The sequence below is a fragment of the Muscardinus avellanarius genome (assembly GCF_963383645.1).
Source record: "Muscardinus avellanarius genome assembly, chromosome: 5".
NCBI classification, from domain to species: domain Eukaryota; kingdom Metazoa; phylum Chordata; class Mammalia; order Rodentia; family Gliridae; genus Muscardinus; species Muscardinus avellanarius.
In genome coordinates this window covers 132581356-132608884 of record NC_137790.1, presented here as the reverse complement: position 1 = coordinate 132608884, position 27529 = coordinate 132581356, and the positions used below count along the sequence as shown (strand labels likewise).

At 42.7% G+C, this 27529-nt stretch overlaps 1 protein-coding gene across 2 annotated transcripts in view; it reads right to left on the bottom strand.

Moving 5' to 3' along the window:
- PIK3CB (phosphatidylinositol-4,5-bisphosphate 3-kinase catalytic subunit beta) overlaps positions 1 to 27529 on the bottom strand; it is a gene marked incomplete at both ends in the record, with an annotated part of 69486 nt that overhangs the window by 21883 nt on the left and 20074 nt on the right. Inside the window, 9 exons of one of the 2 annotated variants that reach the window (XM_080695846.1) lie at positions 1376 to 1519; positions 2379 to 2500; positions 5096 to 5284; positions 6432 to 6482; positions 7288 to 7418; positions 8940 to 9036; positions 11749 to 12000; positions 24546 to 24623; positions 25899 to 26069. In XM_080695846.1, the coding sequence (XP_080551972.1) occupies positions 1376 to 1519; positions 2379 to 2500; positions 5096 to 5284; positions 6432 to 6482; positions 7288 to 7418; positions 8940 to 9036; positions 11749 to 12000; positions 24546 to 24623; positions 25899 to 26069 (1235 nt within the window). Of the gene's footprint in view, positions 1 to 1375; positions 1520 to 2378; positions 2501 to 5095; positions 5285 to 6431; positions 6483 to 7287; positions 7419 to 8939; positions 9037 to 11748; positions 12001 to 24545; positions 24624 to 25898; positions 26070 to 27529 lie in introns of those variants that run through there. The other variant, XM_080695847.1, reaches the window with a different exon arrangement.

Here is a 27529-nt window from a genome sequence, read left to right as displayed (position 1 = left end):
GTAGAATTCCCCTAGGTTTAATCTCCAGTACCACCACACACAAAAAATTTTTTTGAAAGACTATTAATCTTTCTTCTAAAAAAAACTAAAATACTCACAATTTACCTGATTTGCTTTTGGGAGGGGGAAATGTACTCCATTAACTCAAAGACAATTAGCTGGAACAGAGATCTATGAAATGTGACTGAAATCATGCAATTAACGAATGCCTCAATCAACTTCTATTCAAATTTTTCCTTAAAGAGCAGTATACATAATTGAAAAAAGAAAAAATATTTTGTTGTTCCTTGCGGGGTTTAAAAATAAAATTGGAGTGAATAAGAAAAGAATACAACTTAAAAATAAAAGAACAATCAGCAGGCCATGGTGATGCACACTGGTAATCCCAGTGCTTGGGAGGCTATGATAGGAAGGCTATGATAGGAGGCCGGTTTGAGACCAGCTCAGCAACTTAGTGAGGCCCTGTTTCAAAATAAAAAATAAGCAGGGCTACGGCTGGATGTGGCTCAGAGATAGAACGCCCCTGCGTTAATCCCCAGTACCACAAAAATCAAACAAAAAAGTAAATAAATAAACAGATGAACGAACGAATGAATGAAAAGTAAAATCTACCAGTAAGGAAACCAAGCTTAGAGAGATCATTTTTTTTTTCTGGTAAGCATGATAATATTTCTTTCCTGATAAAAATAAGTTTCAATTGTTCTCAATTCAGACTTAATTCAGAAAAAAGTCTGAGTATACTCAGAAATGAGAATTCAACAATTTTCCTAGGAAACAAAAGAGTAACTTTCTCATTCCTGATTTTAGTCCTGTATGAACTTGATCATCAAATAAGACTCATATTTTTGAAAAAAAAACTTTAAGAAAACTGAAATTAAAGTTGCTATTGTTACAGTAAAACCTCTTTTTTTGGTGGTACTGGGGGCTGAACCCAGGGGCTTTTCTATGTCCGGGCTATACTCCCAGACCTATTTTATACTTTATTTGGAAACGGGGTCTCACTAAGTTGCTGAGAGCCTCACTAAGTGGCTGAGGCTGGCTTAGAACCTGTGCGATCCTCCTGCCTCAGCCTCCCAAGCGCGGGGATTACAAGCGTGTGCCACCACGCCTGGCTCGTAAAACCTCATTTTTACTCAGTAAAAGTAGTCATACTAATACCATTATTATTTTCAATCCAAAATCAAGCAGGCACAGAGGAACACACTTGAGCTGCTCCGCCAAATCACAAAATGAAGAGTATCAGGAAGAGCAGTGCAAGTGTAACAGAAGGCTCCGAAACCACTGGCATGGTGCCTGCTGCAGTAAATGTCTCATTTTATCTGGATTCTATTCACCAAGCACATGATGGGCTCACAGGGAAACAGAAAAGACTTACCTGAGATGCCAAAACAGAAACTGCCCTATCCTCCGGTTAGCAAGTGCCCTCTCTAGCAGGAATCTGGAGAGGGCGCAATCGAGAAAAGGCTCATATTTTAAAACTTGCACCAGTTGTAAAAGATACTGAGAGAGTTCTTCATCACTGAAAGACACAAAAGACAGAACAACTCAACAATCTGTACCGGAGAAAGATCCCTTCCTAGCAAGCTGGGAAACACTAACTTATCGCAACACATGGCCTCTGAGGCGAGTTAGCCGGTGCTGACGCTCCCTGGCCCACTGCCGCAGAGAACAGCAAGAGCTGCCTGCATTCGGAAGTGGCGCTAGAGCCCAAAGGCCAGAGAACAGACACACGGGCCCTTTCATCAAATGCACGAGCCTGCTAACAACCAATGACTACAATTATCATCACCATGAGTTATTTTTATATCGATTTCTGATCATGCTAAAAATCACAGATATTTGGTGAAACAATTATTTTTGCAACAAAAATTTCATCAGTGCTTGAGCAATTTATCTTGCTTTGCTGTTATTAGAGCTAAGTAATTCCTTCTACCAGATCAGTGAGCGATTTAAGTCTTAACTTGGAATAGTGCGAAGGGGAAGGAGACGAATGCCTGGAAGTGGGGATTATACTGACTCACGGTGCTTGTAGGACATCATGCAGTCAACTGGGCCCCCTGCTTTCCCCCTCCTTTTGTGCACGTGTGTGTATGTGTGCGTGCCAGGGACTGAACCCTGGGTCACACATTGCTGCACAACAGTTCTGCCAATGAACTACATCTCCAGACCTTTGTATTTTTGAGATAGGGTCTCGCTAAGTTGCCCAGGCTAGCCTAAAACTTGGACTCCTCCTGCCTCAGCCTCTGGAGTAGGTGTGATGAGGAGAACCTCATACACGTCGAGCTTTTTCTTGCTTATGAGAAGATGAAAGAGAAGCCCTTTCCCTCCCCACCCCCACGCCCCTCCTTGCCCCAAAGAAGGCTGCCTTCAGGAGATACCTCATCTGTCGCAGGCAGCTCACTGCGTATTCCCGCACGTACTGGTCTGGATAGTTGAAATCCAGAAGCTCCAGGGCCTCCCGGGGGGAAAGTTTAGGCCAAATCTGAAGCAGTGCCTGAAGCTGTTTAAAAATGGAAACTGGTTGAGAAATGCTGGAGGACAGAAGCATCTCTTTTTCCTTGGCACATAAAAGCACAGAGATGAATCAGGAAGGAAAAACATGCTTTCAATTATTGATGCCTCAAAAATCCATTCAGATTAAAACAGACTACCTAAGATTATTATTGCTGAACTATTTTATATGTAGGTTTAAAATGCTATAACTATAAAATACGTATCTCAAAACAGAGGAAGACCCTGAGTATATGGACTGTAGAATCATTAGCCACTAATGATAAAAGGGGGAAAAAGAAGGATCACTGGTTCAAGGACAGTGTCAGCTACCTAGTGAGGCCCTCCACAACTCAGTGAAACCTTGTTTCAAAATGAATAATAAAAAATAGAAGTGGGGGTGTAGCTGGAAGGTAGAATGCCCCTTCTATGAAAGGGAGGAGGAGGAGGAGGAAGAGGAGGAGGAGGAGGAGGAAGAGGAGGAGGAGGAAGAGTAGTTTTTGTTGAAGGTAGAATGGTGGTTAGGCTAGGAAGAGTTTGCAGGAAAAAGATTAATTAATAAATACAAAGTTACTTTCAGACAGGAGTAAGTTCTGGTATGTTAACAGAGGGTTAATACAAATCGTGATAATATATTTGAGTGTTTTTACTGTAAAAAAAAGATACATGTTAGAGGGGACAAAAATGTTTATTCAGATTTAAATATTACACAATGTAACATACATTAAAACATGATAGTCCCACATAAATATGTACTATTTGTATGTATCGGGTAAAAATAAATTTAACTTAAAATTTTTAAGAGCGAAGCATCTATCCCATCCCCTCTTTCCTCACTTGATGGGACCTCAGCCCACTTTGCTCAAGGCCCCACGATATTAGCAGTCTTCAGTAGGAACTGCGGAATCGGGGAGGGGCCATTTCCTGAGGGTTTGGAACAGTAATAAATGGTAATAAAAAAACTCCTAGCACCACATTTAACATTCGGAATACACCGCCCCGTAAATAATACTGAAAGAGTCATGACATTTTATAATACTAGAGGCTCCGTCATGCTGTAAGTGAGAAACAATCCTATCATGGGAAAAGAATTACGTCGGGTAAAAACTTTATAATTAATGAAAACTGATAATATGTGTAAAAATAAATTATCAGAACTTATCACTTTAGTTTGGGGAAAAGCTATAGCCAGGTGTGGTGGCGCACACTTGTAATCCCAGTATTTGGGAGGCTGAGACGAGGGAATCACGATTCGTGAACGGCCTCAGCTACATAGTGAGGTCCTTTGCAACTCAGTGAGACGCTGTTTCAAAATAAAAAAATAAAAAATAGAATGGGGGTGTATCTCAGAGGTAGATGCCCCTGGGTTCCATCCTCAGTACCACCAAAAAAGAAAAAGCTATGGAATCCGATTAGGCTAAAGAGACAGGAAAGCAGTGCAGACAGACCACCGGCTCTGTAAGAAGAAGAGAGGTACGCTCAAGTCCCTCTATTGTATTAGGACAGTAAGATATTTCCCTGTCAGTTATGGAGGGTACCCTTCTGCAGCTTTTCCACACAATTTCCAAACTATATTCATTTTAGAACAGTTGCTGCAAAGAATGTTAAGATTGAAAGTCTGGAGTTTGGCTAGGTGTGGTGGCACACATCTGCGATTCCACCTGCTCTGGAGGCTGAAGCAGGAGAGCTGCAAGTTCAAGGGCAGCACAGACAACTTAGTGAGACCCTCTTCAAAATTAAAATTAACAGCCTGGCGTGGTGACGCACGCTCGTAATCCCAGGACTTGGGAGGCTGAGAAAGGAAGATCCAGGATCACAGCCAGGCTAAGCTACTGAGTGAAGCCCTCTGCAACTTAGCAAGGCCCTGTTTCAAAATAAAAAATAAAAAATTGGACTGGGGGGCATGGTGGTGCACACGTAGTTCGCAGGTAGGATGCCCCGGGTTCCATCCCCAGTACTAGAAAAAAAAAATTGAGCTGGGGGTGTAGCTGGAGGTAGAATACACCTGGGTTCAATCTCCAGCACCCCCCCCACAAAAATAATGATGATGATAATAATGATATTAATAATAATAATTTTTAAAGGCTGGGATATAGCTCAATGGTAGAATGCCCCTGGGTTCAATCTCCAGCATCACACACACACACACACACACACACACACACACACACACACAGAATAATAGTGATACTGATGATAATTTTTAAAGGGCTGGGGATGTAGCTCAGTGGTAGAGCACCGCTGGTTCAATCCCTAGTGCTGCAAAACAAACAACAATAAAAACAAACAGAAAACTCTGGAGTTCTCTGATGAAGCTGGTAGAAAGTGTGCGACGTAACAAGAGCTTCTTTTCATAGATGACCATCCCCAAACTAATGCTTCAATTGTCCCCAGTGAAAGGTAAGACAACCACACCTAGAACCCAGAATTTTTAAGGCTCCAAATTTCCTGGTCCATTATGTACAGTATGTAAGAGTTTAAAACCTCAACATTTCTCCTGCAGAAAAATATTCACATACAGCAATATACCTATCAGGGAAGGACATTCTACATAAAATGGACAAACTAACATGTAACCCCGAGCTATGGAAATGACTTTAGTCACCTGAGCGACGTCTTCCAGCTTATTCCACTTGATTGACAGGAGTAACTTTGGCAGCGACTGTGGGAAATTCTCTCTGCAGTCTTGTCGCAAGGTCCAAATAAGATCCATCTCATTCTCACACAGTTGAGACAAGGGATCCCTGTCCAAGATTTCTTTCAGTACAGCAAGAAACTTTTTTCCACCTCGACTCTAATAAAATAAAATACTTCTTATAGAATTTAATTATGTAAACTTTACGGGCAAATTTACATACAATGAATTTAGGAGCTTTATCATGTGAAATACAAAAATATAATTCCTTCAAAGGATGAATAAGGCTGGTTCAGCAACTTAGCAAGACCCTATTTCAAAATAAAATAGGGCTGCGGTTCTAGCTCAGAGGTAGAATGCTTCTCCGTTCAACCCCAATACCACCGCCACCACCGCCACTACCACTAACAACAGCAAAGATGAATAAAGTGGGCCTTTAAAAAAAGTTCTCATTGCTCAATATTAAATTTATATATAAGGGATAAAGAAAAAGTGTTATTCTTAAAACCATTCTAAAAAAAAAATACTGTTTTATAAAATCCATGTGCAAACACTAGGTGGCAGGATTGCTTTTGGTTTTAAAACAAAGCCATTTATTATTTGAACTGAATTTCTGTCTTTATCTTTCAACTTCTCTAAACAAAAAACTTTAGATAACCCAAACATATAATGTGTAAAATAAAAGTAATAAACAGGGGCCTGCTTGACTTATGCCTTGGTATAAGACAACATGCTTAATCTATGAGCACAACAGCAGCCCTATGGACTGCTGAACGTGTGTGTGTGTGTGTGTGTGTGTGTGTGTGTGTGTGTGTGTGTGTGAATCTATGAGCACAACAGCAGCCCTATGGACTGCTGAATGTGTGTGTGTATGCGCGCGTGTGTGTGCGCGCACGCGCGCCTATGTGTGGTACTGGGGGTGGAACCCAGGGGCTTTCTACCTCCAGCTATACTCCCAGACCTATTTTATACTTTATTTGGAGACAGGGTCTCACTAAGTTTCTGACAGTCTCACTCAGTAGCTCAGGCTAACTTCGAACCAGTGCGATCCTCCTGTCTCAGCCTCCCAAGCGCGGGGATTACAAGCGTGCGCCACTGCGCCCGGGTCTGAATCTGTTCTTGAATCAGGAAAGGACTTATCAGCTGGACAGACCACCCACAAACCACACTGCCATTTAATACAATGTGCATGCGTACCCACATTCACAGCCTCTGCCTGCGGTGAGCTATGACCTCCCGTGAGTGACAGGCGCACATGATACACACAGCTCTACAGTAAGAAAGCCACGTACAGCTCGATACTTACTGACACATTGGCACTATCGCTGCTTGCAACCTCAGCTGCCTTTTCAATAATCTGTTCAGAAAAATTTAGGTTAAAAATTACTGCCGTATTTATAGAATTTAAGTATAAATGATTATGTTTGTACTTAAGACTACAAGGGACTAGCTAGGTCACTTTCATGCTCTATAATGGAAACGTAAATCTTTTATTTATTTATTATTATTTTTTTTTTGGTGGTACTGGGGTCCTGGAAGCCCTTCTACCTCCGGGCTACACTCCCAGACCTATTTTATATTTTTGAAACAGGGTCTCTTACGCCAGCACGGCTGGCTTCGAACCTGCGCGATCTTCCTGCCTCCGTCTCCCAAGCGCGGGGATGACAAGCATGCGCCACCACGCCCAGCGAAACGTAAATCTTTAAAGCAAAAGGGATCGGGCATGGTGATACACACCTGGGGTCCCAGTACTTGGGAAGCTGAGACAGGACAGTCAACTTGGTATGGCTCTCAGCAACTTAGTGAGATCTGGTTCCAAAATAAAAAGTAAAGAAGGGCTGGGGTAGAGACCAGAGGTGGAATGCTTCGGGCTTCAATCCCCAGTGATGGGGGCGGGGAGGGGAGTCCTACTAAAAGGTTGGAAATAGTTCAGCGGCCCTCACCCCAAGTCCTACTACTAAGAGTTAGCATAAATATGATACCATAAACAATCCCTTCTTTGAATATCAATTCTAACACAGTAGTGGCCTTGCCACTGAACCACGCTGCCACCGCACGCACGGAAGGACTCAAAGCGAACCAGACATCGTGAACGTCAACATGCACGACAGGAATGATAAGCCAGTACCTCACACACAGCAGCCTTTAAATACTTAGCTTACCTTATCGAAGGGAGGGTAATAATAAGGCTGTTTTTTATTCTCTGGAAATTTAATATGCAAAGCTGTTGCATTTTCCGTATATGGATTTGTTTGAACAGTTCCCATTGGATTCAACATTTCTTCAAGTTCATCTAAAATATGCAAATAATTTTTATTTTTAAGAAAATGTTTTTAAAACTAAATTACAAAAAAGTGATAGATTTCCTTCCATGAAAATAAAAAGTGTGTCACCGAAGAAAGTTGGGGAAAGAATTCTATCAGTAAGCCTCTAGTTAATGCTTAGAATAAAATTTCAGTGTGAGTTTGCATTCATCTTTAAAATGAAAAAGTTAACAAAAATTAATGGCTACTTTACTTCTTTCTTCAAATTTGATTACGTATTTTCAATACCAAAAAAAGTTTAATTGGGAAAGCTCTCCCTCTATAAAAGTCAAGTGGTCCGGAAGCACTGTTTCAACACTGTAGGTGAATTTCTTAGGCACACGTAATCTGGGTTTCATGATCTTCACAGTACCCAAAAACATATTCTGACGGTCCTCAATGGCACTTCTTGTGCTAAATTGAATGTTGTTAACGCCTGACCCTTTTTAAATATTTAAATCAAGGTATCACTAAGTTCCCCCAGCTGGCATTGAACTTGTGACCCTCTTGCCTCTGAGTCGCTGGGATCGCAGTGCTCCGTGTGTGGCTGTGGCTCTGGAAAATGACTCAGAGTGTACCGACTTTATGGACATTAGGCCCAGAGATAACAGGCCTCAGTGTTTTCTTAGAACACACAAACAGCTATTCTAAAAATCAGAATAAGAAAAAAAAAAAGACATTTCTTCAGAGTGGGAAGGCCTTAGACTGCACTCCTAAGTTTATTCTTCTCCCTTCTCTGTGAAATTAGTAAGCCGAACTGTGTGAACCGCAAGGTTTTCTTGCAATTCTAAGGTTCCACGCACAAGTCCGTGCGCGGACCGCAGGCAGGCAGGCAGGAGGCCTCCCAGGAGGGCCTTGGAGAAGGAAAGGGCGGGGTAGGCGGGAGGGCTGTCGCAGGGACTGCTGGAGAAGGTGTTTGTGTTAGGAGTTGACACTGACCCACGCTACCGGATAATGCTGCTGCAAACAGGTAAAAATGCATAAATACACTGAGAAGGAGTGTATTTAGGGGGCTGGGCTGCAGGTGGAGCGCAGTGGTGGAGCGTCCCTGGGCTCAGTCCCGAGCGGCCATGTCATTTGATGAGGGTACTGTAAGTAACACTTGGGAATCACAGCCATGTGCAAGGCCCTCCCTCACCTTAAACCTCAAGCTGAAGCCACCTGAAGAGTAAGTACTCTTACTATCCCCCATGGTAGTGAATGCTCATTCTACTGGTTAGTACTAGTTAATACAATGAGGAGCAATAAAGGCTGTTATAAAGCAGACACTGTTCCTTAGGAAATATCTCCCAAAAAAAAGTTTCAGAACATATTTGCTAAAATAAAATATGTACTCCAGAAACAAATCATTTTACAAATTAAAATAATCTGTGCCCGTCTGGTCTGGAGTAATAAAAACATAAAACAATGATTTACTAAAGCCAAGAATGGTGAGTCATAAGGAAACACTGACTCGTCCCCAGCCGAGAGCGAGCTGCTCTTCGACCCTAAGGACCGGGGTGCAGTCTCACCGGGGAACGAAGACCAGCTGTGCAGTACCGCGTCTCCAGACCGCAACTGTCCTCTAAAGTCAAACACCATCGTGTTGACCCAAGCGACGGGATAATGCTGTGGGAAAGAAGGTGACAGCCTAAGTGCACACGAGGGAGCTTCCCAGTGCCAATGTGTTCATGCCCTTTGTTTCAGTGTTACAAAGCCGTACACAATGCAAACAAGATGTACGTGGGAAAATGTTCAACATCAGTTTTTCTGGGGGGAGGTTGTTACTGGTGGATTGAATCTACAGTATTCTACCTCTGAGCTACCTCTCAATCCTATTAACCCTATTTTTATTTCTTATTTCAAAATAGAGACTCGCTAAGTGCTGACCTTGAACCTACAATCCTCCTGTCTCAGCCTCCCAAGTACTGGGATTACAGGTGTGCAAAACTATGCCTGGTTTACTCAGTTATCTTTGTAATGTGTAAGGATAACCTCTTATGCCACAATAAAAGTGTATCCATAAAGAGGGAGATTAAACATTTTGAAAGTGAGGAGAAATTTTTAGGATGTGCGCTGCAGTATAGGTTATATTTTAAGTACTTTCAGCCTATAGAAATCTTCATGTAGGCAGAGCCAATGTCTCTGGGGATCACAGAATTTACTTATATCTCTATAATGGAGGCACTGAAGCCAGGCTGGTGGCACATACTTGTAATTCCAGTACTTGGAGACTAGAGAGGAGGATCACAGGTTCGAGACCAGCCTCAGCAACTTAGTGAAGCCCCCCAAAATTAATAATAATAATAATAATAATAATAATAATAAAACTATCAGGCTGGGGTATAGCTCAGAGGTAGAATTCCCCTGGGTTCCATCCCCAGTAACGCACATGCCTGTACACACTAAATAAATAAATAAATAAATAAATAAATACACGGATGAATGGGGGCACTGAGCTATTATAATTTTTACTTAGACATTTAAACATTAATTAATTTGGACACAGTATATCAAAAAACATTATCAATACTCAAGTATTTTAAGGAAGATTCCATCTCAGGATTAAAAAACAACAACTAAGAACTAACCCTCCTATGATTTTATAGCCATTAATACTCTAAAATGAGCTGGGTGGGATGCCACACAGGCTTGCAACCTCAGCACTTGGGAGTGCAGAGGCGCACAGGTTTAAGGCATGTTTCCAAGTAAAAAAATTAAAACAGTTGGGGGTGTAGCTCAGAAATAAAGCACCCGAGGGTTCAATCCCAGCACATGCACCCCTATACACACACCTTATTTTCTGGTCTGTTTGTTTGTTTGTTTTTTGGTGGTACTGGGGTGGAACCCAGGGGCTTTTCTACCTCCAGGCTACACTCCCAGACCTATTTTATACTTTATTTGGAAACAGGGTCTCACTAAGTTGCTGAGAGCCTCACTAAGTAGGCTTCGAAGGAACACATTCCCATGTTAAAAAAAAAAAAAAAGTGATACAAGTTAACATAGCAAGACAGAGCAACTAGGTTTTAAAAAATATAAAATCCAACTGGACATTGTGGCCCATGTTTGTAATCTCAGCATTTAGGAGGCTCAGAAAAGAGGATCATGGCTTGTGACTAGCTTCAGCTACTTAGTGAGGCTCTTCACAACTCAGTGAGACCCTGTTCAAAAGAATAAAAAATAGGGCTGAGGGTGTAGCTCGGAGGTAGAATATCCCTGGGTTCCATCCCCAGTACCACAAATAATAATAACAATATATAAATTTTATATATAAATAATTACACATAATACATATATTCCATGTCTTCACCCTGCTAAAAATAACTTCAAAAATAACAAGACAAGCCAGGCGTGGTGGCGCACGCTTGTCATCCCAGCATTCAGGAGGCTGAGACCAGAAGATCATGGTTCGTGGACAGCCTCAGCTACTTGGTGATGCCCTCTGCAACTCAGTGAGACCTGGTTTCAAAATGAAGAATAAAAAATAGGGCTGGGGGTGTGGCTTGGAGGTTGAATGCTCCTGGGTTCACCCCAGACCCGCAAAAAAAAAAAAAAAAAAAAAAAAAAAGACAACAGGCCCATGACTTTTTATCTAGGATTGTGAAATCCAAGACACTCTGAAAACTAAGCTTGTTCATAACTACCATGACTCAACACCTGGTCAGAGATGAAACGGGGCTAAGAGTCTTCATCTGCCGCGTCCAGTGGGGAACATTCACACGCCTAGCTCCAAACACACATTTGTGCCCTAGACCGCACAAGGTGCACTCAGCGAAATCAAATCTGATAGAGTTCTCTAAACATAGCGGGCACCTGGAATTAAAAGTAAGGGACTTTGAACCAGCTATTTTGAGAAATCTTCATGCCTTTTTACCTTTATCTTCTAAACAGCATTTCACTTTTTATAGAACACTTATGTCATAAAATTTACAATTAATCTGCCAATTTACTACAATAAATCTGCCAAATTCACACATGAATGAGTAAGGCAAAAACATGGAAATTTAGCTGGGCATGGTGGCACACCCCTATAATCCCAGCATTCGGGAGGCTGAGACCAGAGGATCCTTGTTCGCAGACAGCCTCAGCCACTTAGGCCCTGTTTCAAAATAAAGAATAAAAAATAGGGCAGGGTGTGTAGCTCGGAGGTGGAATGCCCCTGGGTTCCATCCCCAGACCCGCAAAAAAAAAAAAAAAAAAAAAAAACATGGAAATTTAGCTCTTGAAATCAGCTCGTTGGCACCAAGGTCACATGATATGATTTAACCTATATTACTCATAACTTCCAACAGTTTAAAATTAATCCATTATATAAACAATTTTCGGAAGTTAGGATATTACCACTTTTCCAGCTTTCCTGATGGTCTGATACTTAGAAGGATTAATAGTTTTAGTTGATTTCTTTGTTTTTACTTTATCCAAAACTGCATAAACAGCAAAACATAATCGAGCCATTCTTGGCAAGTCACAAGTATTAATATCAAATTCCAGTGTTTCGTTCCAAATGTGATCATTTTTCCCTGATATCTCTGAGCTTACGATGGTTTTACACAGGAGCTCGGTACCATGAAAAAGGCCAGCCCTGACGTGAACCTGTAGAGGGGAGAGAAAAACAAACACAAAATCGTGAGCATCGTGCCGCGGAAACATCTCCACTCTGGAGAATGGAGAAGTACAGTCTGGGGAAGCAGCGCACCTGCTTGGGAAGGCCTACTTTGTCCCCAAAGCCACGAGAATATCGTTAATCAGTGTAAGGTTCCCTAAATTGTGGTTAGTTTAAACCGGCTTTCACTTAGTAAGCAGGCCATCTAAAAAGCTGCATACTGGTTGAAATGCCAGGGCTCCTGATGTTTATTTAAAGAGGCCTAATGAAACCAAGACAGCACGTATAAAAACTACCAGCAGATGCTTATTCCCACTGACTTCACTTACTTGGGGCCTGTCTTACTCTTTTGTATTGCTGGGCAGGGGGATAAACGAGAAGATTCCAAAGTTTCTTTTTACTTGTATACAGGTGGCAACTAAAGATATTTCGTCACTATCTATGATTGTCCCACACTTCACCAGCCTTCCTGTTCGTTCAGAAGGCCCATATCCAGGGTGCAAGGGGCGTGAACACAGTGTTTCGGGAGCCAGGCACAGTGGCGCAAGCCCAGCACCTCAGTACTTGCGAGGCTGAGAGAGGAGGGCCGCAGGTCCAAGGCCAGCTTGCGGTGCCTTGGTGAGACCCTGCTTCAAAGATTAAAGAGCTGATGTGTAGCTCACAGGCAGAATGCCTCTGGGATCATCCACGGTACTACCAAAAAAAAAAAAAAGGGCTCAGAAAAGCTGACTCCATCACTTGTGTAACTTTTTGTGTGTGTGGCAGTTCTGGGGATTGAACCCAGGAGTGCTCCACCACTGAGCTGCGTCCTCAGCCCTTTCTGGTTTTCATTTTGCAACAGGCTCTTGTTAAGTTGCTGAGGCGGCCTGAAATGTGTGCTCCTCCTGCCTCAGCCTCCTGAGTAGCTAGAACAGGAGTGCACCACCATGCTCAAATGTATTTTTTTACTATGACCTAATTATTTCCAATTTAAAAGTGAATGGGAAAAACTAAAAACAATGCTAAGAGACAGAAACTGAGTCAATAATATGCTTTTATGGTCAGAAGTTTTTGTGGCAAATTATTCAGATATGACATTAGCATATGGTGTTAATAAATCAATGACTTACTACATACATGGAATTACCTTGTTTTAATTATTTACTTACTTATTTTATTTTGTTTAGTGCTAATGGAAATTGAGTGCTGCAGTGTTCTACAGCTAAGCTATATGCCCAGCCCTTTTTATTCTTTATTTTGAAACAGGGTCTCACTAAGTTGCTGAGGTTGGCTTTGAACCTATGATCCTCCTGTGTCGCCTCCGAAGTACTGGGATTATGGGTGTGCACTACCATACCTGGCCTTGTTTTTCACTTTAAAAAGCTTACCAATAAAAACGTTTTTTACTTGTTAAGTGTTACTACCCCAATTTTGGGGAAGGAAGATAAAGACTCACCAATATCCAGACTTTATTTACAGACAGGAAATATATTAAATAGTAATATAAAATTGTAAATAGATATTACTATCGATTTTTGAATTCTTATAAATATTTAATTATGATTATATGAGTTTAAAACCTAATAAAGTAATTAAAACTGTTCTCTTGGCAGAAATCAAACTATATTAGTCATCAAGACACATAACGGGGAAAGTATAGCTTGCTTAATAAATAGAATTCATTTTATCTAATTTAAGCAAAGTAATCATAGATGGATTAAAGGGTTAAGTATTTTTAAATCATTTAAAGGTGAAAAACAAGTTATCAGAATAACTATTGGTGTTGGGTGGCAGGTTTGGAAAGGTCTATGAACTATGCTATGAACTTTGTGTTTGAGGATTTTTTCTTTTTATATTTGTTAACAGTAAAAGAAGAAAACTGGAGCCAGGTGTGGTGTTGCACGCTTGTAATTCCAGTACCTGGGAGGCTGAGACAGGAGGATCACAGGTTTGCAGACAGCCTCAGCTACTTAGTGAGGCCCTCTGCAACTTAGTGAGACCCTGTTTCAAAATAAAGAATAAAAAACAGGCCTGGGAGTATAGCTAGGAAGTAGAATGCCCCTGGGTTCAATCCCCAGTTCCACAAAGAAAGAAAGAAAGAAAGAAAGAAAGAAAGAAAGAAAGAAAGAAAGAAAGAAAGAAAGAGGAAAGGAGGAGGAGGAGGAGGAGGAGAAGAAGAAGAAGAAGAAGAAGAAGAAGAAGAAGAAGAAGAAGAAGAAGAAGAAGAGGAGGAGGAGGAGGAGGAGGAGGAGGAGGAGGAGGAGGAGGAGGAGGAGGACGGAGGAGGAGGAGAAAAAACCTGATTATTCAAACATGGATTGCTAAACAGTAAAGATGAAAGCAACAGTGATGACAAAGGACTCCTGAAAACACCTGTAAACGCGTCACTAGGACTTGGACCTGATTGCATCACCTAGTTCCCTCTGACTTCAGGAGGGCATTTTTTTCTAGTGCCCTGGTCCCCCCTTGCTCCGACCCCCCAAGTACAGTGCTGAGCACACTCACACCTGCCCCTCTGCACTGGGAACATCTCCCTGGCCTGCAGGCTCCAGACCTGAATCTTTCCCATACCATACTCAATAAAAAACCTCCTGGAGGCTAACAGTTGCCTTTTTTTTTTTTTTAACTAAAATGAAAATGGCACCACAATCTACTTAGACACCTCTTTGTCTTGTAATTTAAATCTACCATGATATCAATATAAAAGGAAAACAGATTTATGATATCTTAAATGAAGAATGTAATAATTCAAAATACTATCAAAAGTACACTTACACGGTGACCAGGAGATGGAAAAGAATATGAACAAAACAGTTTATACTAGGACGGCAAGAATATCAGTGACTTGTTAACCTCATAAATGACCTTCTTTAAAAAATTAATAATCTTCTGGGCGTGGTGGCGCACACTTGTAATCCCAGCATTTGGGAGGCTGAGACCGGAGGATCGCAGTTCGCGGACAGCCTCAGCTACTCAGTGAGGTCCTCTGCAACTCAGTGAGACCCGGTTTCAAAATAAAGAATAAAAAATAGGGCAGGAGGTATAGCCTGGAGGTCAAATGCCCCTGGGTTCCATCCCCAGACTTGCAAAAGAAAAAAAGAGAGCCTGGTACGTTGGTACACACCTGTAATCCCAGTACTTGGGTGGCTGAGACAGGAGGGTCACAGTTGTTTCAATGACAGCCTCAGCAAGTAGGGAAGCTCATCAAGCTAGCAAGACGATTTCAAAATAAAAATAAAATAGGGCTAGGGTGTAGCTCGGAGGTGAAATGCCCCTGGTTTCAATTCCTAGTACCAATAAAAAATAAAATAGAAAGAATAAATAAATAAATTACTGTTCAGGTTTTTCTACTGGTCTTTATAAGCCCTCCTGGGATTCCTTAAGAGTGAAAATTGGTGTAGGGCAGCTAGAGGCTGAGGAAGGTCCTAGACGTCAAAAGAGTGCTTGGGCTGGAGAAGCAACAAAGGCAGTGCCATTTGCAACCCAGTCCAAAGCAATCCCAGTACTTGGGAGGCTGAGGCAGGAGGACTGCAGGTTCGAGACCAGACTCAGGATTCTAGCAAAAGAGTCAACAACTTAGTGAGATTCTATTTCAAAATAAAAAAGATAATAATTCAGGGCTGGGAGTGTATCTCAGAGGTATTATGCCTCTGGGCTCAATCCTCAGTACAAAATAAATGAGTAAATAAATAAAAGCGCTAGCACTGTCTTCAGCTTAGAGAAGTCCCGGGTGTAAGGGAGGTGATTCTCCAGTCTCACTGTCAGCATCGTCTCCTCCAACTGAGCCCAACTTTTCCACAGGGGAGCCCAGCCCGCATTAAGGCCTCCGTGTTCACAATCAGCCCACGCGCCGTTTCTCTACCCACTCAGCCCAGCACCACACGATAAAAGAACTTTTAAAATTACATAGTACATTTTAAAAATTAGGAGTTAAAATGAATGTTTTTTTCAAATTTTGGTGAGAAAAGATGAGATACTTGCAATAAACTGCTTCGCATTTCTTACTTACAATCTTTGAGAGATAAAACTAAGTACCTACCACATGAGAATGAGTAAATATCAGCTAATAATATTTTGAAAACAAGAACAAAAAGATGCTAGGTTTTTGTTTGTTTTTACAGTACTAGGAAAGAAACCCAAGGGTGGCCTACCACTAATGTACATCCCAGCCCTTTTTGTTTTTATTTTAAAACATAGTCTCCCACTGGGTTGCTCAGGTTGACTCAACACCTACAGTCCTGCCTCAGCCCCATGAGTCTCTGACACTAAGGCGTGTGCCGCCGCCATGCTCAGCTTGTAACAAGTGCTAGCCACGGCTCAGAACACACTTATGACAAGACGCAGATGTACGGAATGAAGGTGTGTACAGATGAACTGGCTATGATGTTCAAAAGCCTTGAGCACTCGGGCTCGGTCACAACAAAAGACCTGCTCATTCCGAGGAAATCTGCTAAGGAAAGAAAGCCCATTTTTAATAGTCAAATTGTAATTTATCTTAAGATCAAGACATTAAGACTTTTTTCTGCCTAAGAAATCTCCTGGCGATTCACTAAAATGATTTCAGTTGATAAACGATTAAAAATAAACAAGAATAGGGAAATCTACATTTATAACAAAATGATAAAATTGTTTTCTGAATTTAAAATCTCTCACAATCGTGAACATAAAAGTTTTTTGAGACGTAGTGAGAAAATCCATTCTTATATCCCATGAGACTCTGGGAAACTGCCCCGGTTCCTGGGCGCCATCACCTGGAGTCTTGTGAAAAGGTATGAGTTGTAAAAGTCCCCATGCTTCCAGCAGTCACAGGTTTAATGGGCCAACTTTAGTAAGTCTCAGAGACTTTCTCAGAAGCCCTGCCACAGCAGGAAGCAGGAGAGGAGGCTTTGCCATGCAGGGCTTGCTGCTGTGCCAGGACAGGGAGGTGCCGGCCAACACACACACTGCGTTCCTATACTCACCAATTAAAAATGGTCTGTGTTGGGCAAGATAGGAATTTTTTTCACAACATCAACACCTTAACTTCCTTCTTGTTCCACAATATGGCCAAATCCACTACATTTATGCCTTTAGATGTCAGACACAAAAAGAGATCAGTAGCATGAATAGGCTGAAGTCCATGTTTTCATCAAGTGTGCCACTCTGCACCCTTGACTGCCTATTAAAGGGAAAAAGTGCTTCTCTACACTTAATGGCAGACACCAGTGTTCTTTCCACACCAACCAATTCCCTGGACACTAACTAGATGTCTTACAGTTCAATTTGGACGTGAGTCACCCGGAATCAGGGTGGGCTCATGTTCCGCAAGACCATGCCCATTGCCCATTTCAATGCCAACCGCAAGCCCAGATCATCATCTCCACTATGGATCAATCGATCTGACTAAAGGTTCCTACAACCCCCTCCTCATGTTCAATAATGTGGCAGAGTGGCTCTCAAACCCAAGGAAAGAGGATTCTCAGCTTATTATGAAGGATTTTACACAGGTCAGAAATGAAGAGCTGATACAAAGGTACGTAGGACAGGGACCGGCGGGTCCCAAGCACAGGAGCTTCCATCACCACGGAGCTGGGGCTGTACCTGGACGGATGATTCCCGACCCTGGAGCCCTGAGCCCACTGACTGCAGGCTATGAAGGCTCCACTGAGTCGGCGTGGCTGCCTAAGTCACTGGCCACTGGTGATTACATTGGTTTCTGGTCTCTTTCTTGACCTGGCGGTCAGGGGGTAGGGATGAAAGTTCGAATCCTCTAATTCACATGACTGATATCTCTGGTAACCAGGCGCTATCCTGAAGCTATGTAGAGACTTTTAGCCACCAATAATTTCATTAATATATTTTTAAACATATATTCCTATCTCAACCCAGATTCCAAGGACTTTAGAAGCTCTTATGTCAGGAACCAAGGACTATATCAAATATTATAATAAAAGATGCTCCTATCACTCGTGGAATTGTAAGGGGTTTGGGAGCTCCATACCCCAATCACATATTTCTTATAATGTCAATTTTGTAAAGATTTGTTCTGACTTATAGGAAGAATGCAGTGTGACCTTTAAACACATAAAGATGTCAGAGACCATTACATTAAATGTATTCACCTCAATGCACAAATATTATTTAGCCTTTCAACACTGAAATGAGATAAAATTAAGATAGTTTCTTCAACATGTGTGTGTGTGTGTGTGTGTGTGTGTGTGTGTGTGTGTGTGTGTATTTTTTTTTAATAATAGGACAGGGGTGCTGAGACCCCTGTAACTAGGCTATGAAGTATCATCATGTAATACCAAACATGTCTAAGCTTGTGCTACTTTGGGTTTATCATGTTTGGGTTACTTTAGGTTTCTTAAATTTGTATGTTTACATCTCTTGCCAAAATGGAAAAAAAAATGTGATTATTTCTTTAAATACTTTTTTTTTAAGGCAGGGTCTCACTAGGATGATGAGGCTTTGGCCTGTGATTCTCCTCTCAGCCTCCCAAGTGCGGGGGTCACAGGTGTGCGCCACCACACTCAGCACTGAAGAACGCCATCTTGAGGACACCATTTGGACATGAATTGTTTCCTAAAGAACATACCTGGAGCTTAGTCTTTGAGTTTCTTTTAGGAATCCTGGCATTCCCTTTAGGAGGAGGGAAAATCAGCCATTTCTGAAGGTCAGTTCACTGAATTTTCCCTGTTTGCTAGCAAATCAATAAAGCTTCTTTTTTCCTTACTCTATTTGGCGTCAGGACAAGGACCAAGATTTCAGTGGCGCGTCCCTCCTGTTTCTTGCTGAGAGCTCCTTTGTCATGCTTGCCAGCTATCAGAGCACATCAGTAACGGTTTGGGGTCTCTGTGAGGTGAGTCAATGTGTGAGTCAGCTGGGCATTGACTCCTGATCGGCACTTCCACACTTCCAACTTGGTGCTGTCCTGGTCCTTTACATACCAGGCAATTCTCAACTGCAGTCCTGATATTTTGACTAGTATGCCTCGGGACTCAGGGTCTGACTTACATACTGCGGAGGGTGTCACACTTTGGCTTTGGGGACAAAGGTGAGCTTCAAGTTACAGCTTCCAACGAGCTGCGGTTTTAGTCGTCGCTGGGTTTGAAGCGGGCTCTGCGCCTGCTCTCCGTGTGCGCCACGCACGAGCAGTCTAAGCCTCGGGAGGTGGCTCTTGTCGAAGTTCCCGTCCCAAAGTGTGTGGCCTGTTAAGACTCGGGTGCTCGAATGAACAGCTCAGAAATTAGACCGTAAGCGTTAAGACGCTTTAAAGGCGATGCTTCTCCAGCCTCTCCCTCTCTGCCATCTTCAGATAGCCTGGGCCATCGCTGGCCACTCGGCGGGGGCTGAGGCTTTTCTCGTGGGGATTTCCTGCAAATTATGCTGCGCAACGCAATGGCAATGGGAGGACGGAAGCTGCCAAGGACTTCCTCCGCTGCCCTGGGACCACGTCTCTATTAAAGAGGAATGCTCCACTCTGAGCTCTAGGTCCCTGCCTGTCCCCACTGCTGTGTGACCTCTGTTGCTGCTGCCACAGCAGTGCTTAGACGGGGGCAAAAGAGAAAGCGAAGAGAAAACTAATCAAAGCGAGCAGGAATCGAGGCTGAAATATACTCTTGAAGCTGGAGACCCCGTTCCCGCTAGAGGAAGAACCACAGAGTTCCTTCTCGTGCTCTCTCGGGTGGACTAATGCCATCTTCTAGATGGTGGGCAGTGCCAAGTTCAGCTTCTGCCCAATATGAACATGTATACATGAACGATGAGTATTGTAAGGTAAGGAAGGACTGCCCGGGGAGCCGCGGGCGGGCTCCCAGGGATGAAAGACATTCAAGGCCAGACAGGCAGCGTGGTGAATCTGGACACCTGGGCTTTTCATTTCCGCCCTCATAGAGTCGTGTTTCTGGTATAAGCTCTGGGTCTATAAATATGATGGGCTGGACTCCTGAGATCAGATTATACTATATCATACAGGTGGCTCAAGGAATGGAAATTATCCTCAGTGAGCCCAACCTATTGGGTGAATCCCTTTCAAGGGATTGGTGCCTTCTTGACAAAAGATTCTAGGCATAAAAAAGATTCAGTGTTTGATGCTGGGTGCGGTGGTGTACAACTGTAATCCCAGTACTTGGGAGGCTGAGATAGGAGGATCAGAGGTTCAAGGCCAGCCTTGGCAACTTAGCAAGGTCCTCAAAATAAAAAATAAAATAAAGTAGGGCTGGGGATGTAGCTCAGAGGTAGGACAGACACCCTTTAGTTAAAATCGCCAGTACCATGGGGGGGGGGGGGAGAAAAGAGAAGGCAGGGAAAGAAAAAAGAAAGAATCAAAGAGCAATTTTTAGTAAAGGGTGCAACTCCTATCCAACAGCCCCCAAGGAAATGAAGGTACTCCTTCCTACAACCATGAAGAAGAGAATCCTCCAATGACCTGCATTAGCTTGGAAGTAGATCCATCCCCGAGCCTTCAGAAAGAAACGAAGTTCCTTTGGACACAATACGTGGATACCTTGAAAGACCCCAGGCAGAGAACACGGAAGGTTGCACCTGGTAAGCTACTAAATATTGCTTAAGTTGCTGAATTTGTAGCTATGTGTTACGGAGCAATACAGCACAAACTTGATGCCAAAAAATCTAACCAGTTTTGAAGTGATTTTAAATCAAAGGGCCATCACAAACTTGATGCCAATAAATCTAATCAGTTTTTAAAATCATCTGGAAGACAAAGATTATCAAAACACATCCATGTGCACACACATGCAGAGAAATCTGATTGCCTACATATCTACTTAGGACATTAAATTTCTAATTAAAATTCTTCCCACAGCCGGGCGTGGTGGCGCACGCTTGTAATCCCCGTGCTTGGGAGGCAGAGACAGGAGGATCGCGCAGGTTCGGAGCCAGCCGCTCTGGCTTAAGAGACCCTGTTTCCAAATAAAAAAATATAAAATAGGTCTGGGAGTGTAGCCTGGAGAAAGAAGGGTTTCCAGGAACCCCAGTACCAGGGGAAAAAAAAAAATTCTTCCCACAAAGAAAAACCTATGGCTCAGATGGTTTAGAATCAATTCAATCAAACATAAAGGTAAAATTATACCAATATTACATAAGTTTGTTTAGAAAATAGACAGGAAGCCAGGCTGGGGGTATAGCTCAGAGGTAGAATGCTCCTGGGTTCCATCCCTGGTACCGCAAAGAAAAAAAGAAAATAAGAAAAAGAAAAGAGAGAAAATCTTCTCATTTACAGCACCAAAATCACCCTGGCACAAAAATAAGAGAAAGACATTACATGTAAAGAAGAGTGTAGAGCAATGTTTTCCATGAGCAGACACGAAAATCTATAATAAAACAGTAATAAAACAAATTAAGGAACACATGAAAAAGCGAACACATCTTTACCAACCGGGGCTTCTTTCAGAAGTGCCACACGATTTCCAACTCTTAAAACTAAATCCCGCAGGGCGGACTGCAGACACAGGAGGACCCTCGGTGGTGGAGGGCTGCTGAGGGGGCGGGAGGCCTGAAGGAGGACACAGCTCAGTGCCGGGATGGACGCGCGCTCACCAAAGCCAATCCCTCGCTGCGCATGGGAGGTGAGGCAGCGGGTGGGACCAGGGGAGGCTCAACCTCATCACCCTGAACTGCATCACCGTCACGATGGATGGCTACAATGCACCAATGGAAAGAACAAAACCAGAACGGAGTCAAAGCAGGGCGCGTCGGCTCATGCCTGTACTCCAGTACTCAGGAGGCTGAAACAGGAGGCTCACAGGTTTGTGGCCAGCCTCCACAACAGCCTCCGCAAGTGAGTGAGACCTTTTCAGACTTCTCTTTAATATCATACGGGAGCACCTACCCTGTAGAGTGAGAGCCACCTACTGGAAGTCATGTCCTAATTGCGCTGAACTCACTCACATTCAAGTACGTGCTACCATGGACGGGGGAAAGAGAACTAGGGCGCTGACGGGGTGCGGGCACAGCACACAGCAGGTGCCGCTCACCCCCACTCCTCTGCGCAGACGACACAGACCAGAGAATCCAGCCTGGCAGCTGGTGGAAACTGGCAAAACCTACGGACACTGATTTTAGGTATTCTGTGACTCGCAAATAAAGCACAATGTGGAAATAAATAAGCCAGGGAACGAAGGCTTCTTTGGTCTTCTTGAGGATAAAACTGAGTAATAATAAGGGCTACAGAGAAACCCCAACTACAAAACGAACTAAAAAACAAATAATTATCTCTGGGATTAGGTGATAGAGTGCTTGTCTAGCATGTGCAAAGCCCCAGATCACCCCCCAGAACTGCTAAAAATAAAAAAGAAGAAGAAAAAGAAAAAAGGAAGAGCTGTGCACTGCGGTGCACACCTATAACCCCAGTCCTTGGGAGGCTGAGGCAGGAGAATCGCAGGTTTGAGGCCAGCCATGGTAAGTTAGGGAGAGCGCTTATTTTATTTGAAAATCAAAAATAAAATCAGGCTGAGGGTATAGCTCAAATATGAAGTGCCCTGGGTTCACTCCGTAACACCCCCCTCAAAAAAAGTGGCAAGTTATCTTTGAAAGACAGTCATGATAAAGCACAAACTGGAAAAAAAAATTAGAAATTCCCATTCATTGCTATGTTACACACCTGTGCACAGAAACCACTGGATAAAAACCTATATATGACTTAAAGGTAGATTCCACTATATGTGATTTCTTTTTTTTGGGGGGGGGGTGATTCTGGGGTTCCTGGAAGCCCTTCTACCTCCAGGCTACACTCCCAGACCTATTTTATATTTTTGAAACAGGGTCTCTTACGCCAGGGCAGCTGGCTTCGAACCTACACGATCCTCCTGTCTCCGCCTCCCAAGCGTGGGGATTACAAGCGTGCGCCACCACGCCCGGCTGACTATATGTGATTTCTATCATTAAGAATAAAAATCCCCGAGGAACTCTACTGAATATTTACTAATCTATAGGACTGTCCACAATGTATTAAAAAGTGAATAAATAGCCAGGCATGATGGCACGCACCTGAAATCCCAGTAGTTGGGAGGCCAAGACAAGAGGATCACAGCAATTGAGAGAGCCCCTCAGCAATTTAGTGAGAGCCAATAAAAAATAAAATAGGACTGAGGATGTAGCTCAGAGGTATAATGCCCCTGGGCTCACTTCCCAGAACTGAAAAAAAACCACAATCAATCAGATTACAGAATAACTTTATAGTCTTATCTCTTTGTTCTTTAACAAACCAATCAACAAATAAAAGAAGCAACCTCTTTGATGTACACACCATGTTTTTGTTTTTTGCAGAACTGGGGATTGAACCCAGGGACAGTCTACCTCTGAGCTACACCTCCAGCCCTATTTTTTTATTTTTAAACAAGGCGTCACTGAGTTGCAGAGGGCCTCACTAAGAGGCTGAGGCTGGCCGCAAACCTGCCATCCTCGGGTCTCAGCCTCCCAAGTGCTGGGATTGTATATCTGCACCAGTGAGCCCAGCCACAACATGTTTCTAGACACTTATACATTGTAAAGTGATTCAGTAGTCAAGTCAATTTACATATGCATTATCATAAATAATTTTTCTTTTTTTTGGCAATAGTGCCTCAAAACTACTCTGAGCACATTTCTAGTATAAAGTACATTAACCATAGTCCTTACGTTGTATGTTAGGTCTCCAGAATCACTCATCTCTCTATTCCTTCACTCCTAGTAAGCACCTTTTCTCCCCCCCAAGGAATCTTTAATTTTCATGTAAAAAAAATTATTGATTAATTTCATAAAAGTACCCCTGAATATATCCTTATGCCAATAAACATTTCAAAGGAACTGAATTTTGTTCATGGATCACAAAATGATTCTCTTCATTTCCTGCCCAGTAAAAGAAGGAAAGCACGTGCTCTACCCTTTAAAGCAAAATGCCTTACTAAGTCTTTATTTAATTGTACGGGGTTGTGCAATAAATCCCCACGGGTTAACAACTTGTGGTCTACAATGCAGTCATCCATTTGCTTCCAGGGAATGCTATTACATTTTCTCTTTCCTCAGCAAGTTTAAAGGAAGGGGAAAATAAAAGCTGAGAGTGGCGGCGGACGCAGCTCTGGGCAAAGCTGAGGAGAGCCTGCCGCAGCGCTGCAGTCTGGGCCTCCATTTCACTGCTGAATTCCCGATAGAAACACAATTTTTCTATATAATATAATAAAATAACAATGTCAATCTTCCTAGTAGATCTCTATTCAAAAACAAAATACCCGCGCCGGGCGTGGTGGCGCACAGTGGCGCACGCTTGTAATCCCCGCGCTTGGGAGGCGGAGACAGGAGGATCGTGCTGGTTCAGAGCCAGCCGCACTGGCTTAAGAGACCCTGTTTCCACATAAAAAAGTTAAAAAATAGGTCTGGGAGTGTAGCCCGTGGGAGTGTAGCCCGGAGGTAGAAGGGCTTCCAGGAACCCCAGTACCACCAAAAAAAAAAAAAAATACTAATGAGTTTTATTAACAATGGATACGATTTTATCTCCAATGTGACAGCACTGAGCATAAAGGTTGAGCTGTTCATGTAGCAGAACAAATGGCAAGTTCATATTTTGTCAAGTACTCACTTTTACAGTTTCTTCTGTGTTAAGCTTATTTCCCTTGACCAAGACGATTTGGAAAGGGTTGTTATTGTCCCAAACATGCTGCGAAAAAATGAAATAAACAGAGGTGTTTTAATGGAAGAAGTAAATGCTACGTAACAGCAATGAAGTCATCTGTGAGTTCTCAAGTCACCGGCAAAACTGCAAAACCAGAGCTCTGAACTAACAAGTAAAAGTCACATGCATTAAGCAGAACATTATGATCATTAGGACTTGGCTTTTACTGTATATAAATATATTCTGGGAAAAGAGAGCCTATGACACATGGTTAATACCAAAGGAATTCAGTATTAGGAAGACAGGCAAACCATACCCAGAACACTACTTTGATGAAGCTGATAGAAATCAAAAGTACTCCTAGTTCAACTATTTCTGAACGTCTAATCTTTTACTAGAATATTTCAAATTGCTCATTAAAGTTTTAGGTTTAGCTGGGCACAGTGGCATAGACTTGCAATCCCGGTACTTGGGAGGCTGAGACAGGATTGCAATTTGACAACAGTCCCAGCAAGTAGTGACTCTCATCAACCTAGTGAGACCCTGTTTCCAAAGAAGAAATAAAAATAGGGGTGAAGGTGTAGCTCGAACGTAGAATGCCTCTGGGCTCAATCCCTAGTACGATTTTAAAAAAAAGGTTTAAAGTACAATTTCTGATTGCATTATTTACACTAAAATATAATTAGAATATTTATACTTCTTTGTACCTAGAGCAAGGGAAAACAATAGCTAGAAGGCATACAGGGCTGGGGACTGAGCTCAGAAGAATTCTACCTACACTCTCGGCCTTTATTATTCATTTATTTTCTTTTTCTTCTTCTTCTTTTTTTTTTTTTTTTTTGCAGTACTGGGGATGGACCCCAGGGACATTCTACCTCCGAGCTACACCCCCAGCCCTATTTTTTATTTTTATTTTTGAAACAGGGTCTCACCGAGTTGCAAAGGGCCTCACACTAAGTAGCTGAGGCTGTCCACAAACAGCGATCCTCCTGTCTGAGCCTCCCAAATGCTGGGATGACAAGCATGCGCCACCACGCCCAGCTCTATTATTATTTTTTAAACAGGGTCTAAGTTGCAGAGGCTGGCCTTGAACCCGTGATCCTCCCATTCCAGTCTCTAAAGTACTGAGATTACAGGCATATGCTACAATGCTCAGCTGAGAAAGCTAGTTTTTAAGCAATTGATGATGAGTTTTGGGAAAATGAACATTGGGTTTCACAGAATGAGAAGTGAATAAAGGAAACGTGTGGGAGACTTGGCACATAACCTAACAAGATCACATGCCTTTAGGGTTACCAAAGGTTCACACACACAGCTTACAGAAATAATTCGCGTTTTCTTTGGTGGTAAAGGAAGAGGAAGGTTGGACGAATTCCGACTTATTGCAGCCTCAATGGCAATCATCTCCTGCTCATACATCTTCTTGATCTTGCAGCACCCCACGAGTATGAAATGGGGCAGGGTCCTGTTCATGACACAGTTCCGGATATACTACAGTGGCAAGAAAAAGGAAGGTGTGAGGATTTTCAGGCAAACACTTAAAACAGAATAAAATTAATTTGAACAACACTACACTACGTGCACAGTAAAAGTATATCTTAAACAATGACTCGAAGAAAATGACCATTTATTTATTTATGTATTTATTTATGTATTTATTTATTTATTTATTTAGGTGGTACTGGGGTTCCTGGAAACCCTTCTACCTCCGGGCCACACCCCCAGACCCATTTTTACATCTTTTTTAATTTGGAAACAGGGTCTCTTAAGCCAGCGCGGCTGGCTTCGAACCTGCGCGATCCTCCTGTCTCCGCCTCCCAAGCGCGGGGATTACAAGTGTGCGCCACCATGCCCGGCAGAAAATGACAATTTAATGTCACAACACATAAAACAGCAACCACTGATTGAACATCTAAGTACAGAGAAACTTTTTATTTTTTTTTAATTTTTTTGCGGGTCTGGGGATGGAACCCAGAGACATTCTACCTCTGAGCTACACCCCCTGCCCTACTTTATATTCTTTATTTTGAAATGGGGTCTCACTAAGTTGTGGACAGCCTCACTAAGTAGCTGAGGCTGTCCTCGAACTACAGTCCTCCTGTCTCAGCCTCCCAAATGCTGGGATGACAAGCGTGCGCCACCACTCCCGGCTCAGTCATCATTTTATTTTGGCATGCTTATGTCCCTCTTGTTTAAAACAAAACAGCTGCCGGGCGTGGTGGCACACGCTTGTAATCCCTGCGCTTGGGAGGCAGAGACAGGAGGATCGCAGGTTCATGGCCAACCTCAGCTACTTAGTGAGGCCCTCCACAACTTAGTGAGGCCCTGTTTCAAAACAAAGACTAAAACAGCCGTGCGTGGTGGCGCATGTTTGTAATTCCCGCACTTGGGAGGCTAAGACAGGAGGATCGCACAGGTTCGAAGCCAGCCTCAGCTACTTAGTGAGACCCTGTTTCCAAATAATGTATAAAATAGGTCTGGGAGTGTAGCCCAGAGGTAGAAAAGCTCCTGGGTTCCACCCTCAGTACCACCAGAAAGACTAAAAAATAGGTCTGGGGTTGTAACTCGGAGGTAGAATATACCTAGGTTCAATCCCCAGTACTATAAACAAACAAACTCTACTCCAAAAGTAATCTGAACCAGTTTAATGCACTGCACAAAGTCTATACTCAAAGAAGTCACCATTAAATTAAAATAAATATATCAAAGATTAAAGAAAGTTTTTGAGGACCAAATGCTTGAAAAAGTGGTACCACATACAGAGGTAACAAAAAAAGAAGCAACAAAATACAGAACAAAATATAAGCACACGTAAATATTACAGAGTGAGGTTTAAACGTTTCCAGTTCACATCCGGGCGTGGTGCGCACAACAGTACGCCCAGCGCTCAGGAGGCTGAGACAGGAGAACCACGGGTTTAAGGACAGGCTCGGCAAGTAGTGAGACTCATC